This window comes from Ruditapes philippinarum, unplaced genomic scaffold (genome assembly GCF_026571515.1).
Source record: "Ruditapes philippinarum isolate M1 unplaced genomic scaffold, ASM2657151v2 ctg1861_1_1_1_1, whole genome shotgun sequence".
Taxonomy (NCBI): domain Eukaryota; kingdom Metazoa; phylum Mollusca; class Bivalvia; order Venerida; family Veneridae; genus Ruditapes; species Ruditapes philippinarum.
Genome location: NW_026866526.1, coordinates 146257 through 163653, shown reverse-complemented (window position 1 = coordinate 163653; position 17397 = coordinate 146257). Strand labels below are relative to the sequence as shown.

The window sequence follows — 17397 nt, the reverse complement described above, 5'->3', positions numbered from 1 at the left end:
TTTGTTTGTACTTTTAGGGGTTATATTCAGCGTATATTTTAAACGGATATTTTTTGAGATGTCATTTACACTGAAACAATGTATCGACTCCATACAGATTTCATACGTTTACTCGGCTTATAAAATAAAATCCATGTTACCATATCTGTAAATTGTGTGATAATAACAAACTTGGTGATGAATTTTATTTTTTAAAATTCAATATTGAAAATCGTGACTAGGTCAAAATAATATTGTGCTGTTCGCTCAACATTAATGAGACATGCAATGTTTATGGTTTTAGAGCACCTCGTGTGTTTTTAATATCATTTTAAGCAAAATTGTGTGCATTTCTTCAAAGTAAGATAGGGTTACAGTCGTCTGCTTTAAATTGAAATGTGTACACATAACAAAAGCTACACCGAAATCAGTGCAAATCACTTTTTTCTGCATTAAGTGCGCATAATAGTTAAATCATTTTGAATGTCAAAAAAGATGTTTGACCTCCATTTAGCGATCATTCATAATCAGAGCCCACTTTTGTTTACAATTCCCAAACATTGGTGACGTCGTAATAGATAAAATAATTATTGTCTTATCCTTTTTATCATGATATTGTTTTGGTCAAATGTGTATTTATTTAGATTTTACTGTGTCTCTTTTCTGTTTTAGACTGTTGCCGGACTATATTCAATAGCGGAGGAACTTATTTCACCAGTGCGCATGACCGACCAGCCTCAGAGAAAAGTAGTTACTCAACCTAAAAAAAAGAAAATGACGTTTTCTCTAACTAAACGCTAATTGTGACACTTCTGCCTTTTTATGTAGTTTTAACCTCCTGTATTCACCCATTGTTACTGCATTTATTTAAAACAAAAGAAGAACTATTTGTTTTGTTACTTAACGATATCAGCTTACATAAAATATTAATTATAATTGTTTTGTGGAAGAATATGTGTGTAGGGTAGTTTGGTCCGTTGATAAACATGTTTGGCCCGGTATAAATACGTTTGGTCTGACGACAAACACGTGTGGTCCGATGATATGCACGTGTGGTCCCATGATAAACACATTTGGTCCGATGATAAAAACGTTTGTCTAATGATATACTCGTTTGGGCTGACGATAAACACGTGTGGTCCGATGATATACACGTTTGATCCGGTGATAAACACATTTGGTCCGATAATAAACTCGTGTTGTCCCGATGATAAACACATTTGGTCCGATAATAAACACGTTTTGTCCAATGATCTACACGTTTGGTCGGACGGTAAACACGTGTAGTCCGATGATATACACATTTGGTCCGATAATAAACTCGTGTTGTCCGATGATAAACACATTTGGTCCGATGATTAACACGTTTTGTCCAATGATATACACGTTTGGTCTGACGGTAAACACGTGTGGTCCGATGATATACACGTTTGGTCCGGTGATAAACACATTTTGTCGTCCGATGATAAACTCGTGTTGTCCGATGATAAACACGTTCGATCCGGTGATTAACACGTGTGGTCCGATGATAAATACGTTTGATCCGACGATAAACACGCTTGCTCCGACGATAAACACGCTTGGTCTGTCGATAAACACGCTTGACATATTTGGTCCGATGATAAACACGTTGGTTATATAATTATACACATATGAAAAAAAAGATAATATTTAAACACAAACATTTGGATTTAATTTACGATTAAACTTACGCGCATGATTAATTTTTAGGCCACACTTAAGTAAACGATTTCACGCGTAAGGTCGTGCATAAACTGTTATCATTTAATTTTGTATCATCTAATTTTACTCAATTCAATTAAGTCAATCACAAATTTACGCTAAATACCAAAAATGTTTCTCAGAACTGTAACTCATGTATGCGCTCCATTTAACTACAGCTATCGTCTGCATGTATAACATTCTTTTGAACATTTAAATCAGTGTTTTGCATGTTGTTTTTTATTGTTTTTTTTTCTCTCTCTCCAACCAATGGTTTTGTTATTTCCCATATAATAACATGCATGGGTTTGCCGGACTTCAATTCAAAATCTGTAACTTCGATTGCAGGTAGGTCACTCTTTTACCACAATTTCACAGTTCTCTCCCCTTATACGAACCTATATCTATATACGTCAGATCATTTTCTTTATTTATTATATACACTAGGCAGAAATAAGTTAAAAGATATATCAAGACTTAGGGAATTTACTATAAACTATGTGAGACACCATACGCAATTGTTTGTGCGGCTTGGTTAGGTTACAAAATTGTGTGTAGAGATTTTAGATTTTAACCGTTAAAGTGACATTATGCCAATTCAAGAGTATATTGTAAGTAAACAGGTGAAAGTCAAAATAAGTTTACATTTTGTCATAATTCCTTTCCCTTTTTTAATTCATTTCGCATGAATGATAACTTACTCACATGACCCAAAGAAATTTCTGTAAATATCATTTGGAATTTACCTGTTAATACAATCTGTTTTATATTTTAGGCAGATTAAAATTTTTATCATAATACATTTTCAAATATCAACTGTTGGTCAATTATCATTAATATCTTTTGAAATATACTCTCAATTCAGCTCAACTTGAAAATGAAAAAAATGAGCATAATGTAACTTTGACCTCCTAAATTATCTAACTTTGGATTATCATCTTGTGGGACATAAAAAAGTTTGCCAGCAGTTCTTAGCCACTGGTATAGCGCAAAGCCAGCATATACCTTTAAATTGGTCTACATGTATTTAAAAAGCTAACTTATTTGTTAAAACAAGTGTTATTTTACTTAGTTGTTGTTGTCACTAAAATCGGTTGCTATGGTAACATTTGTTGTATGCTTTATTATATGGAAATTTGCGAAAGTTACTAATTTGTCTAATTTTTTATTTTTTGGTGTGCTAATTTTGTGATTAATTTTGTTTACATAAAGTATGAACATTACGAATGGCACGTATACTAATTTTTTTACATAAAAATGTACTTTATTCATAGATTAACTTCAATTTCTTTGGTTCTATGTAAAAAAACCTAAGACTGGTCATTGCATTATTTAGATTAATTAATTTTAGATTAATGCCTGGAAACAAACTGGAAAGAATTTTTCTTGCTATATAATTTTTGTTGAAATGTTAGGATGTCGTTCTAGACCGGAAGTTGATGATTCTTACAGAAAAACAACATTTTATTCATTTTTTCAGGCTGGAAAAAAGGCATACTGAGTGTCAAGTGGTGAAACGGTAAACCGTGAATCAATCCAGATGAAACATTGAAAACAATAATGGACAGTTGATGTTTTATTTAACTTTATTGAATACAGTGTTTTTGTATTCATGTATATAAAAAAGTTCTTAAAAGTGCTCGTATCTATACAGTTCCTACTGTTGTACATGTACACACACACACAAAGTGTAAAATATTTTTTAAAAAATTGTAAAATATTATTGAAAAAAATGATGAAAATGTACATGAGTTGTATTTGATTGAAACCATAGTGATATAAAGAGAAATATGTCCGTTTTAAGTGTTGAATATATCTCACGTAGTACATGTAACGTGAATAAGATATTAAATATCTGAAATTCTGACAAGTCGGAATATTAGCATACATTTGTTATATATTATGTACATTTTTTTAACATGCACAAAAGGATTTAGCATATAAAAAGAATAATTCAATTTTACCGCGTCTGTCCGTTGTAAAGTATAAAAGTCAGTTATGTTTTGTATTAATATAGTCTGTACAGAGCGATAATTTCGTTTAGAAATTTTAGAAATTAGATCAAAAGGTTTTATAGATATACTACAGTTGTATTAATTAAAGCAGCATGCCTCCAGTTTCATACTAATTTTAACAAAAAAAATGAGAATGTATTTAAAATAAGTAAAATATTGTGAAGTGAGCAAAGGAAAATAATTTCCACATTGCAAACGCCACTTAAAATCCACGAAAATCACCAAATTAGGTAAATATATGCAAAAATAGCCCTAACTGCGTAAGTAGAGGAGTAGTAGAAATATGGTGATAAAAACTGCAGAATCAGTTTTTAATCGCACATAACATGTTAACTATTTCATGCATTTTAAATCGTTTTATTTGTCGTAAAACCTTCGTCCATTTTTCTCAAGTTTGATGTTTCTCAAATAATAGGGTTCTTCTGGAGGCATGCAACTCTAAGAAGCAAAGAGGTAAAATACTGTATTTTGCAACAGTTTCTTTTTCAGACAAACACAAACGCTGAAGCATGGGATTTTCTTAAAAAATCCTGTTTGAATAACACTTCGCCGTTCTTTCATATATTTTTTATGAAAAGCTTGCTTGGTTCTATGAATTTAAGGTATAAACATCGCCTCGGTCTAAGACCCACGTTTTTTATGTATGTTAATTGAACCTCTTTTTGCCAAGCCTGTAAATCCACGTTGGTCGAAATATTCATGCAAACACACATGAAATATTAGTGTAATTATAGATAGTTTTATTCTGGTAAAAAATACATGTCATAAAACAACTACAAATTCAATGTCAACATCAAGAGATACATGTAAACATGAAAGTGCATGTGTTGATGCCATATATTCAATACCAAGGATGACACAAAAAGAAGGCATAAGCCGACTTATTTCCATTGTGGTCCTTAGAATTGATCATATGACACCAGAAAGGCAAAATATTTACTAATTATTAAGTATTGCACATAAATTATTCAATTACAATTTCTTATATCAATTATTGCACATAAGTATTTCCATCACAAAATTTATCACACATGTATTATAATCATAATTATTATGACAGATATGTTTGACAATGAATAGGTACTACTAAAATATGCACTAAACATAAAAATATATAAATAAAAGCTAGGTAAGATGACTAGATTAAAATGACTAAACAGATATTGATTGCATAAAATGTTCCTTAAGAGATTTTTTAAAATTATCACGACTTGCTATGAACCTAAGATGTGTTGGTAACCTGTTCCATTCCTGACAACCATTAAATACAAATGTTTTCTTACCGAAACCCTTAACTCTTGGAATAGAATAACTGTTACTATCTCTAAATCGAGTGGAGTAAGAGTGTACCTCATTTGCAATTTGAAAATGCTCATTTAAATAACTAGGTGCACTATTGTTATGTATCTTATGTACATGACCAAGAATAAGGAAATTTACCCTCAGATGTACTGGTAACCAACCAACTTCCTCAAAATGAGCCCTCCCTATATGAGTACGGGGACTGAGATTAAGTATAAATCTCACCAACTTATTCTGTGTGGCCTGAAGTCTATTTTTTAGATTTTGACTCAACCCTAAATACCAGGAGGCACACGCATAATCAAAATGACATTGTATTAATGAAGAAACTAAAAGTTGTTTAGTATACCTATTTAAAAATGAACTTTTTCTATATAAAAACTTAAGTTTTGCATTGGCCTTCTTAATTACCTGGTTGGCTATATACTCACCAGATAGACATTGATCTAGGTCAGCACCTAAGTATTTAACAGATTTGGTGGATGTTATTGTAGTACCATTACATACAATATTTAGTTGATCACATGACCTAAGTCTTGGTTTAGACGCAAATAAAATAGACTCTGTCTTTCCAAGATGTAAGGAAAGTTTATTATCAGTGAGCCACTTACTCACACTGCTGAGATCACCAGTAAGCTGAGAGGTAATATACTGGATATCTTTACCTGATACTAAAATACCTGAGTCATCAGCATATAGAAGCAATTTATTACGAACCACAGCCTCCATATCATTAACATAAATCAAGAATAGGAGAGGGCCAAGGATCGAACCTTGGGGTACCCCACAAGTTACATTGGCGCTAGATGAAAGTACACCGGAGACATTGACCATTTGTGTACGGCTAGATAAGTAAGACCTAAACCAGTGAATAACATCACTAGAAAACCCCATAGCATCAAGTTTCATGAGTAAAATATCATGATCGACAGTGTCGAACGCCTTTTGTAAATCTAAAAGGACCATACCAACATAATTACCTTTATCCATTTCAAATTTAATGAAATCTGTAAGGTGTAAAAGGCAAGTGTCAGTAGAATATCTATGTCTAAAACCAGACTGATGGGTATAAAGTAGGTTTTTCTCTGATAAGTAACTCTCTACTTGGTCATAAATAATTCTCTCAAGGACCTTGGACACTACACTTAAAATAGACACTGGTCGATAATTACCAGGTTCAGTCTTATTATTTTTTTTATACAATGGAACAACACGGGCAGACTTGAGATCATCCGGAACAATACCAGTAATAATGGACAAATTAAGTATATGAGTAAGGGGTTCAGCAATGTTGTGAACACTATCCTTTATAAATCGCGCAGGTTTAGAATGATAATGGAAAAATACACGAATGATAATGAAACATAAGCAATATAAACCATCCTGTATTAGCTATTCTATTCCCCCCCCCCCCGGAAATTCCTATGTTTGGGTTGCTATTGTAAATTGACTGACAATCATTAATTTGTAGTTTTCTTTAATGACCACAGCTCTTTTTTCGATAGAAAATCGAAAAAAGGTCGTCCAAACCATACAAAATCTAAACGTATCTGAAGAAACAATAATTATTTTTTAATATTTCATGACAAGTAATTTTAAATTTTATCCTTGCTGTCGATTTTTTATTTATCCAGACATTCACTTTTGTCAGCAATGTCGAAATCCACTAACTCGAATTCCGCTAACTTTAAGTCCGCTAACTCGAAATCCGCTTATTCGAATAGTTGGAAAACTCAATACGCTGAAATTAAGATTTTTTTATATATATTTATAGATTATTGTCACAAAGAAAATTTTCGTGCGTACTTAATTTCGTGGACTGTTTATTTTTCATAAAGGTAAAATGTAAATTATGTGATGCAAAATAATCTTACAACAGACAAAATGAAAATTCTCTTCATTTCGTTGACTCTTTAATTGGTGACCTATCTACGAAAACCACAAAAAATAGAGCCCCACGAATAATAATGATTTTGCAGTATGCCATGAACTGATTAAGATTCTTATTATAATTCTCATTGAAAGCTCTCCTAGTCTACCAAATTGAAAACTTACTTGTTCTTAATCTTTCATGTTTGAGTCTTATAACCTTAATGAAACGATAAAAAAAAATTGAACAATATAGTATCTTTAAGAAGAGAGAAAAAGATTGCATGCATTTTCTTAGCAATATATTGTATACCACGAAAGAAAGAAACAATCTTAGACAGAAAAAAGTAAGAAAAAAAGAAAGAACGAAACAAGAAGAAAGGAAGAAATATGAAAAGAAAGAATCGTGTCCGGTCAGAAACCTTCCTAGCAATTTGAGAGCCGCGTTGGTCTTGTTTCGACATACGCACCTAGATATTAAATAATAGCTCGACCTATTGTTTCATTGTCCTTTCCTATTTCCTTTAATTACAAATTATAAGAACTCCTTAAAAAGTTATGTACAGACAATTTTTATAATTTGTACCAAGGCTAGATTAACTTGACCGATATATATATTTATTATTATTAAAAATTTGCTCACACAGCTTTTATTATGTGTGGTTTCGTTCATTTACAATTGGTTGGTAGATGCCCTAATTTGATGATTCTTTAATTTTGGGCGGAGTTAGGTTTCACTGATGCTAAAAATAGATATTTACACATTTGTCCTTTACGTCTTCATTAATTGACTACTGTGCATTGAAATATGAGCCGCGTCATGACAAAACCAACGTAATGCGTTTGCGACCAGCATGGATCCAGACCAGCCTGCACATCCGCACAGTCTGATCAGGATCCATGCTGTTCGCTTACAATACCTATTACAAGTAGAGAAACTCATAGCGACATCATGGATCCTGATCAGACTGCGCGGATGCGCAGGCTGGTCTGGATCCATGCTGGTCACAAACGCATTACGTTGGTTTTGTCGTGACGCAGCTCAATTATATACAAATGTGCAGGCTCAGGTAGCACCCATCGCCTTTATTGTTGCCGTTACTGGACGGTGCACATATACAGTTATCAAGACACGGCCATTTCTACCCGAATACCGCCTGCCTTAAGCCAATCAAAACGCACAAATTTGCAGAAAATATATAGCTTTATACATTTAACTTATGCAGATGCCAACAACACCCCTTTGCTATATTTTCTGCAGAGTTATTTGGTCTGTATATATATTTATTACACCTCACTATTTTTGTAATGTTAATTTCCCATAGGACAATGGGAGTTATTCTTATTGTTAATTCAAGTGTACCATGTGACTAAAAATTTTGTACTGTTACATACTGGTAATATAATAAATAGTTACTAAATGTGCCGTTTTTTATTTGGCTTGTTTGTTAACTTAATGTTTGGCACATAAAAATCCGAGAAATATATAGAATTTTTAAGTTTGAATCTGTTTGTCAATAGCCAACATTGCAAATAATTATTAAGATCAGTTGTCTACTTTTTCAGGGATGAAATATGACCTGCCCACAGTTGATCAGTTTTCAATGGGAATCATTTTATTTCACGAGTGGGTTGGTCATTAATTAATTGACAGGAGTCATGATTCATCCCTTGGAAAATGACCCATGGATGATGATGTAAGATGACAAGCTCAAGGTCAATGCTTGGTAATCAGGGAAATAATTTATAGAACACCTTAAAGGTCCCACGGTCAAGTAATATTGTACTCATTATTGTACGGCCCGCCAAAAGTCCACATCTGAATCACATCGATCACATGCTGGATACTTTGGACCAGCGTGTTATACGACGCCCTATTCAAACATTAATGAATTATATAACCCTTAATGCAGGAGTGGAATAACATTCCGGAGGCAGAAATCAATATACTTGTTGGTTTCATTCGCCAACGATTTCTGACAATGCTCCATGCTAAAGGTGACCATATCCGGTATTTATATGTGATTTTGGTCTACGATACCTACAGTGCCATCAGTTCTTCGTGAACTTAGAGCATTAAAATTGTTCATGCAAATTCACTTTCAAATACAAGTAAAAGCAGTTTAACCCTTCTTTCCATATGTACGTTTATTTATACTTTAAGCATATTTTATTAATATACCAACGCGATGGATAACATTATAAGATATTAATATATCAATATTAATAATAATGATATTTGAACGCAAACAACAAATTTATCTATCAACATTTTGCCAAACAGGAAGTCGTTCTTCATAATATATTTAGAAGTGAAAGTTTGTGCTAGATCTAATGGTTCTTTGGACTGAAGATTTTTCTCTTAGTGTTGTAGCAAACAGTTTGTACTGAGAAGAAGACTGTTGAATTATAAATACTACGTTTACAACATGTGTGTAATGTCAAAAACTTTGCTTGTGCGACAATGATGGTGAACGTAATTTATTTTGCAAACGTGCCTTGAAGTTATTTGTTGTGATTTTATTTCAATGGCAAAAACTTTCAAATGTCCCTTGCGCTACGATGATAGTATGCCTGATTGTATTTTCAAACGTTTCCTTGCGCTTACGATGAGGATGGTTGTGATTGTATTTAAATGGAAAAAGACTCCAAATGTTCGCTTGTGCAAGGATGATTTTGGACTTGACTATATTTGAATGGAAAAAGATTCCAAAGTTTCGCTTGTTCAACCAGGATGGTACATATGATTGTATTACATTTTAATTAAATGGTAAAAGTTTCCAAACGTCCGCTTGTGCTAGGATGATTGTGAGTTTGTATTAAAATGGCAAAAACTTATAATTAAAACCATATAATCTCTTGTATTATAATGTTGGATGTGATTGTATTAAAAATACAACATAGTATTCGAAAAGGTTCGCTTGTGCGACATTGATGTATGGGTCATTGCAGTGAGAAGCCAAATACTTCAAAACATTCGCTGCTTATATGATTTTGCACATTACAATAAAATTGTTTTGACAACCGATTGGCAAAACATTTGAAACATGATTTTAAGCATTTTCATATGATATTAAACTTGAATCTATGACAACAGGAAAGTTAGTGACTGAACGAAAATAATAGATTTACAGGATGTTCATGCAGCAGTCTAAACTTGTATCGATTTACAACAAGAAAGTCAGTTACTGAACTGAAAGAACATGATACCCAACATGTTCTTGCACCATTCAACACTTCGAAAGTAACAACAAGGAAGTCAGACACTGAACTAAAAGAACTTGATAACTTGCATGTTCATACAACATTCAAAACGTAAATCGGTAGTAACAAAAAGAAAGTCACTTACTAAACTTAATGAACCTGATCAAAAGATAACTGGAATGTAAGTTACTGGATTAAATGAAGATGGAGTAAACGTATTAATTAAAACAATCGACAGTTTGTAAAGAAAACTTGACAATACAAGTAAAACAATTGTAAACACATATTTTCAATCGAATAACAAATCTTTCAATTTGGTAACACTTCTTATCATATACTGACTCAAGATAATTTTGTGAAAAGTTGTTAATATAAAAACTTTGAAGAAACGCACGTAGCATCAATAAATATAATAATAATAAAAAAAAAATAAAAAAATTAATGTCTAAGACCAAAAGGCCAAATTTACTTAAAGGAAAAATGGTTTTCTAGAATTACATTTATTTTTATATCTCAAATTATTTTTAATTTTTATGTCCTCTTAAAATTTTTAAACGATTACTTACTTATTGAACCATCTTTTGCCCAAGTTACAAGGAGTTCGAGTTAGTATTTTGTGTGGAAGTCAAAATACAACACTATTTATATTTTCTCTGCATTTATTACAAATACATGTGTAATTTCATATTCATCCCTACTCTCTCCATGTGTTCAGCATTTGATATGCTCTTGAACTATTATTTATACGTTAAAAACTCATATTTGCCATTTATTATTCGTTCCTTAGGCAAAATGTGCCTTTTAAAATGTTTCACTGACAGTTTTTCGTTACACTGGACATTATTACAATACATTATACATACATTTTAACATACATGATTCTATCACAGACACCCGGGGGTCAGACCTAAAACTTACCCTTGATTCAGTTAACTCATGAATTTAAAAGATCCCGTTTATAAACAAATTTTAACATAGAAAGGATTGCAAATTCAAAAACGTACTACGTAAACTGTATCTGTTTAAATAAAAAGTACCCTGACCGTTTTTTTTTCTCTGTGTGCGACATAATGTTAAATTACATTTCGTATGGAATAACAATTAGTGTTTCTAAAATTGTATCGTGATTCAAACATTAACATTTTATTGATTTCTAGTGTTTCTAAAATTGTATCGTGATTCAAACATTAACATTTTATTGATTTCGGAAGAAGAGATTGCTTTCTTTCCATGCAATACGAGAAAAATCCCATACATTCCAACATGCGTTTATAAAACTTGGATACAGTCGGGATACAGTTTGAGTCCCGGCTTAGAAAACGGTCCCTTTTCTTATTTGTTGGACAAAGAAATTGTGTTTTCATTTCGAAGTCTGCATTCTTAATTGTTAAAAAAAATAGAATTTTTAATCGTGTGAAAATGGTTTTAAAACAAGTAGTTTTATGGTTAAGACGGACCCGTGCGTAATTAATGTAAACATGTTACTACGTACGTATGTAATATCTGTTTAATGAGGGTCCATCCGCCCGTTGAGGCACTAAATGCAGCTTTCACTGTCGAGTTCGGACAGTTTTCACTGTCACCAGTCATGTCCTGAAAGAGTTAAGTTTAAAACACAAAAATGTGATAATTTACCTCCATGTAATTTTCCATGGAATATCAGCCAAAGGTATGAATTTTGAGCCAAAAGGAAGTCACTGTACTGCGGCCAATGAGAACCTAAGTACAGTAACCTGAGACAATATGAAAAGGATGAAGCCCTAAAAAGTGCGGTTGTAGCCAAGTAAAAGGTATGTCTTTCAAGCCTAGTCTCAATATTTCGACTGCAAGACCGACCGATTTTATAATCTGATTTTTCATAGATGTGTGTCGCGAAGGGCGACCATCGTCTATATAATAAAAAGCCTTAAAGCGCACAATTTGTTGGGCTATTTCAAGCCGTAACTCTGTACTTGGGGCTCACTGCCACGTATTAGGACCAATCCCCCTCGGACATCGGCAGCTAAACGGGTTCGAATAACCGGAGTCTACAGTATGCATCTCTTAGCTCCAGAAGGTGAGGTGGTTTTGATTCCTGGTGTTGCTTTTATGTATGTAACATCCGAGGTTGGCAAGAATGATCTTACAATTTCGGCATCATATAACCAATTCTGTGTTGTTGCGCGGCAAAACCAAACAACGAACAATGTCGTATCGCCTGAAACGTTATTCCGATCTGTAGAGAGCATGTGAACTTGCCGTCTTACTCCTCAATCATCTGCTGATGACCTGTGCCTTCTCAACAAAGTGCACTTACCCGGAGGAAGAGAGAAGATGTTACTTTGCTTATCATGTTGTTTTTTATTGACAGTTGACAGGTACGAATCAAGCCGGTGCTGGGTATGAACCTTAGTATCTTATGACTTTGTGATGAATGACAGATGTTGTATGAGTACGCACTTTACGTCAAAGAAGGAAATCTACGACGTACGCTTTACGGTTATTTCAATAAGACCTCTTTCTTGCATTATTCAATGGATACTTAAATGAAACTACATTGAAGTCCAAAAGCTTAAAAAAACATAAATTTGAAAATTAAGGCTTCATAGATCAACCGGGGCACTTTAAATGGAAATGATAGGAAAAGACAATAAAGAAATAAACTCAAAGCAATATTGAAAATCGATAATTAATACGTTTCTTAGCTCGATTAAGACACGTTATTCAATTTTAGGTTATGTTATTTTGAAGAATAAACACTATTACTTTGTGAAAACGAATCGAGTTCGAATGATCTGAAGAATGATCTGCAGTTTGCACATACGTTTTTGGTATGGACCTACATCAAATGGTAAACAGTGTTTTTTTTTTGAATTCCCGGTTGAACAGCGATTCCTGATATTTTTAGTAATGTTTGCATTTGTTTCCAAGAATATACCAGATAAAACAGAGTTCGCATTTTTTTGGCAGGAAACTGTCTGTTTTCATATTTACTTCCGGCACATTTACGGACTATATGTATTTGTTTTTTTCTTGGTACATGTATTTGCCAAAAATTCTATCAGTTGCTATGCAGTTTTCAAGAACTTCATCCGATCGGTAAACACAAGTTGTTGATTAGAAATTTTCAAAATTGTTCTTTAAAATTTTAAATGCCCAATTTTAAGTCGCTTCTAGTTTAATTTCTCATCTTTTAAGTTTTTTAAGTTCTGTGTATTCTTGCGTAATACCTGATGACTTAAAGATTTAAGTGTGTGTTCATTCAGGACTTCATTTCTTGGCGAAAGAATTAAAAATGTACTACTTGCCAGCATATATGACCTTTTTAAACTTATAAATTTCTACAGTGACACGACGTACTAAACTAAATTTATGAAAAAAACAAAACATTTTGGGTCTCAATTTAGCCTCAAATGATGTTATTTTTCCTTCAAATATATTGGTCAAAAATTGAATGGACCAGCTCCTCAATATCAAAAAGATGATGAATATTAAAATTAAATTTTGGGTGTGTTACATGTGGTAATATAAGTAATATCAATAGAAAGCGTATAAATTACCTAGCAACGGTTAAACGTTCATTTATTGTATTCTTACTTGTTTCAAACATCTGGTGTTTTTTTTACTCTCAATTTATCCAATCTTTATCAGATATGCAATATAACAATGTTGTCCGTCGTTTAAATAACACCGGGAAAGGGCTATTGTGAATTTTGCCACAATATAATTATGCATTATTCGGTTTACAAAATGAGGCATTGTTAGCATAAGTGTCATTTTAAAGAAGGGTTGCCCGGTTGTATTACGCACAACAAGACAAGATAAATCTGTTTGTCGCTTTTAAGCATAGAGTAACAAGTTTTGCGAAAGTGTGATCCCATTGCTCGAAAATGATCTTCGTGCCAGCAACCAAATATGAAAGCCGTCGGCAGCAGAAACGCATATGGTCATCAGTGGCAGGAACGCATACATAAAAACCTATAGACCACGACAAAAGACAGACCTGCACATATAAGACAATGAGATCTGCTGCAGTATTTTGTTAATAATCATATATTTGTATAAGATAATGTTCGTGGTAATGTTCGTCGGAGGGTGGGGTTGGAGTCGGGGGTAGGGCGAATAGCACCGACTCTATTAAGATCATATGGCGACTGTTCAACTTTACTGGTCCAAGAAGACCTCGGGTGCCCACTCGCACGTTATTTCAGACCCAAATCGACACCTGAATAAGAAAATCTGTAAACTAGTAAGGTAGCATTCTTACATGTAGAATGAAATTCCATGGTGGGAATCGATCCCACTGAGATTAAAGGACAAGTGCTTCAAAGTCACCTTAACTACTCGGTTGGTCACTGAGATCTCAGTATAGACATTCATCGCTCGAGAAAAAAATGTTTTTCTAAGGGTTGGGGTTGTTTCTTTTGTAGTGATTTTTGTTGTTGTGTTTTTTTTTTTTTTTTTTTTTTTTTTTTTTTTTTTTTGTGCAATATTTTTTATTTCATTTTGTTTATTTATTCCTTTATCTTTTATTTATTTTATTCATTAATTGTTATTTATTCGTTTACTCGTATCTTGGTTGAAGTATCTCTGCTAATTTATTTTTGTTGGAGCAATAGGTGATTGAACATATGATCCTTACAACAGCAGTGTCGACAGACCAATGAGACATTTCTCAATTATCAAATCTAACAATAATTTTTCTTGATTTTATTTTCAAATTTGAACCAATTTAGAGCAAAATGCATGTTGCTGTTTTTGTTAAATTTCGTCCATAGTTTCTCAAAATCATTCTTCTTAAAACAGTTTCATGGTCAGATAGAATTTTTTGAAGCGGCAGCATTTTGCATCAATTTTAGCATGCCTGCGATTCTAAACTTGGCGTATTCTTGAAATTGTTGGAGCAGCTGCCGAAGTGTCTTGTCTACATCGTTATTGTCAATAGTTGCAGTACCTTCTTCTTGGTGTGTGCCATCCGGTTTCGCATGATCAAAGTATTGTTCATCCACGATTTCATATGCTCGTTTTTCTTTATTGTTCTTTACTGAAGCATAGACTGATCCTGGCTCGGAGATAAAGTTGCCGCTATCACTTTCCTTTCTGTTCTTAAATGCACCAATCAATTCATCAACATGTTTATCACTTGCTTCATTTTCAACACTGTCCTGTGTAGATTTCATCATCTGCATAAGCATATTCATTCTGATAACGCCAATATCTATATCATCCAATTCATTACCATCCTCCTTCCCTTCAACGCCAATGTTCCTGAAAAAATCATTCTCAGTGCCATCCATTTTTATGTCAATGTTTTTTTCTTGTTCATTAGCGCCTTTGTCTACATTGTCGCTGTCTTGCTCTCCATCGTGCATGTACTGGACTTTATTGTCGATATTAACCCTTCTATTGTCTCCAATCTTCACGTTTTTTGCCATGGTATTTATTGCTTTATTGACGTCATAAAGTACGTCGTCCATGCCATTATCTATCTTCCCCATTTCATTTACAATGTGTTCGCTTAACGTAACCAGGTCGTCTTCATTAGGATTTTCATTCTCAGCTGTCTTGTCAAGGTCCTTCAAAAAGTGTTCAAGACCATTGACAACATCTTTTTCGATATCAGCTGCTTTATCTTCTATAGTCTTGTCTTGATGATGATCCAAGTCATTCAACTGTTGTTCAGCTTCAAATTCAGACAGTTTGGCGAGCTGGGTGATATCTATCCAATGATAGTGTTTTTTCTTCAATTCTTGCATTATGATATGGTGGTCATTTGTATTAAGAGCTCCCATCAGAACATCGTTCCAGTAAGATGACAATATCCCTGCTTTGTCTGTGAATTAATTAAATTAATTTCTTGAATTAAAGAATCAGAAGAATTTTTTTAATATTATTACTACTGTTTTAAACTTGAAGCTTTGTAATCGAGTTTCAATTATGATAAATTCATGTAAAATTTTTGATTGTTGCATGGGGTATCAGAATAATTTAAATTTTAAGATTAAAAAGTCAATAAATTTTAGATTGTTCACAATTTTTATTTTTGAATAAAATTGATTTAACTGACATTAGGCAACAAAAGCTAAGTAGTATATATAATATTTATGCCCAAACCAACCGTAATCCCAATGAATATAACATATGAATTTTACATGTGGGGTTCGAGTATTTTATTTTAAAATGATTTCGAAAAAGACAAGAAATCTATTTTGAGGGGCACTTATTCTGGCCTACTTAAACAAAATCATATTCTGTAAGGAATTCAGCCCTACGAAATTTGCCGGAGAGAAAAATTCAATGCTTCTTTTGGTTTTTTTCACTAAGCATCAGGGGGACATTGATATATCTTAATTGAGGGAATGCCCTGCTAGGGTGCTGGTTAAATAATCGTTTTCTGCAGGACATTGTTTAACTCTATATTGCGAAATGCCCTCCTAGTTTGCTACGCAGGCAAAACGTTTTCAGCAGGTTGTTGCTTTCTCCAGGTTAATTATTTAATGACAGTTAAAAAGTTAATAATTATAAAATAATAAAAAAGAGGTAATAATAAAGAAAATGTGATTCAAAAGACGCTTCACTGTTACTTTGCATCTGAAATAACATATCGTTAAAGAAATCAATCACAATCATTAATTTTTTAAGTTATACGAATAAATTTTTAGCATCCATCGGCTCTTTAAAACATGAGTTGTTAAATGTATGTTTTATTTGCTCACGGAATGCTATACTGATTCCCATTGAAGATGAGTCGTATTGTATACTGATATCACGATATTTATTATGATATCTTATACAACTTGCATAATGCTGATAAGATTTGAAACTCAAATGTGAAAAACAACAACTGATTTTGCATTATAGTAAGTTAACTGGCTCTTACCGCTTTTTTCGTTCGTGGCATTTGTAGGCATAGATTTCACGAGCAGACACTGATATGTCAGTAAGATAGTGATCCCGGCAAATAAAGAAGCAATCAAGTCCATGGTCCTAAAATAATTAGACGGGTTAATTGAATGGGTCAAGAAAATGTGATTAAAAATTTATTCTCATAATTTAATAATTAAATAAGATGTCTTTGAATGAAAACTGTTTAGAATAATAAAAGAATATGGAATAACAAACAGCAGTGAAACCAAACAAAGATGTATTCAAAGCATTATAACAGACTTGGTTTCTTTGAATTTATATAGAATTTATATACAATTTTATAGCTGTTAAAAAATAACACAAAAACATAGCTTTCTACATCATACATTAAAAGAATTAAAAATGTTCATGATAAAAATAATTTCATTGTACGCAAGTATTAAATATAAAATAAATAGAT

General features: G+C 32.8%; 2 protein-coding genes across 13 annotated transcripts in view; one reads left to right on the top strand and one right to left on the bottom strand.

Annotated features, from left to right (window-relative positions):
* The window catches only part of LOC132732779 (uncharacterized), a 126081-nt gene that overhangs the window by 32101 nt on the left and 76583 nt on the right, over positions 1 to 17397 (top strand). For 7 of the 12 annotated variants that reach the window (XM_060719281.1, XM_060719276.1, XM_060719280.1 and 4 more), the window contains one exon: positions 652 to 860. The exons of 4 other annotated variants lie outside the window; for them this stretch is intronic. In XM_060719281.1, coding sequence (XP_060575264.1) covers positions 652 to 780 — 129 coding nt within the window. In that variant the 3' untranslated portion in view covers positions 781 to 860. Of the gene's footprint in view, positions 1 to 651; positions 861 to 3181; positions 3381 to 17397 lie in introns of those variants that run through there. One more of the 12 variants, XM_060719278.1, reaches the window with a different exon arrangement.
* Positions 14885 to 17053, bottom strand: LOC132732780 (uncharacterized). Its single transcript, XM_060719292.1, has 2 exons — positions 16951 to 17053; positions 14885 to 15903 (listed from the first exon to the last, which is right to left on the bottom strand). Exons 1-2 carry the CDS (start codon positions 17051 to 17053, stop codon positions 14885 to 14887), a joined length of 1122 nt encoding a protein of 373 aa, XP_060575275.1.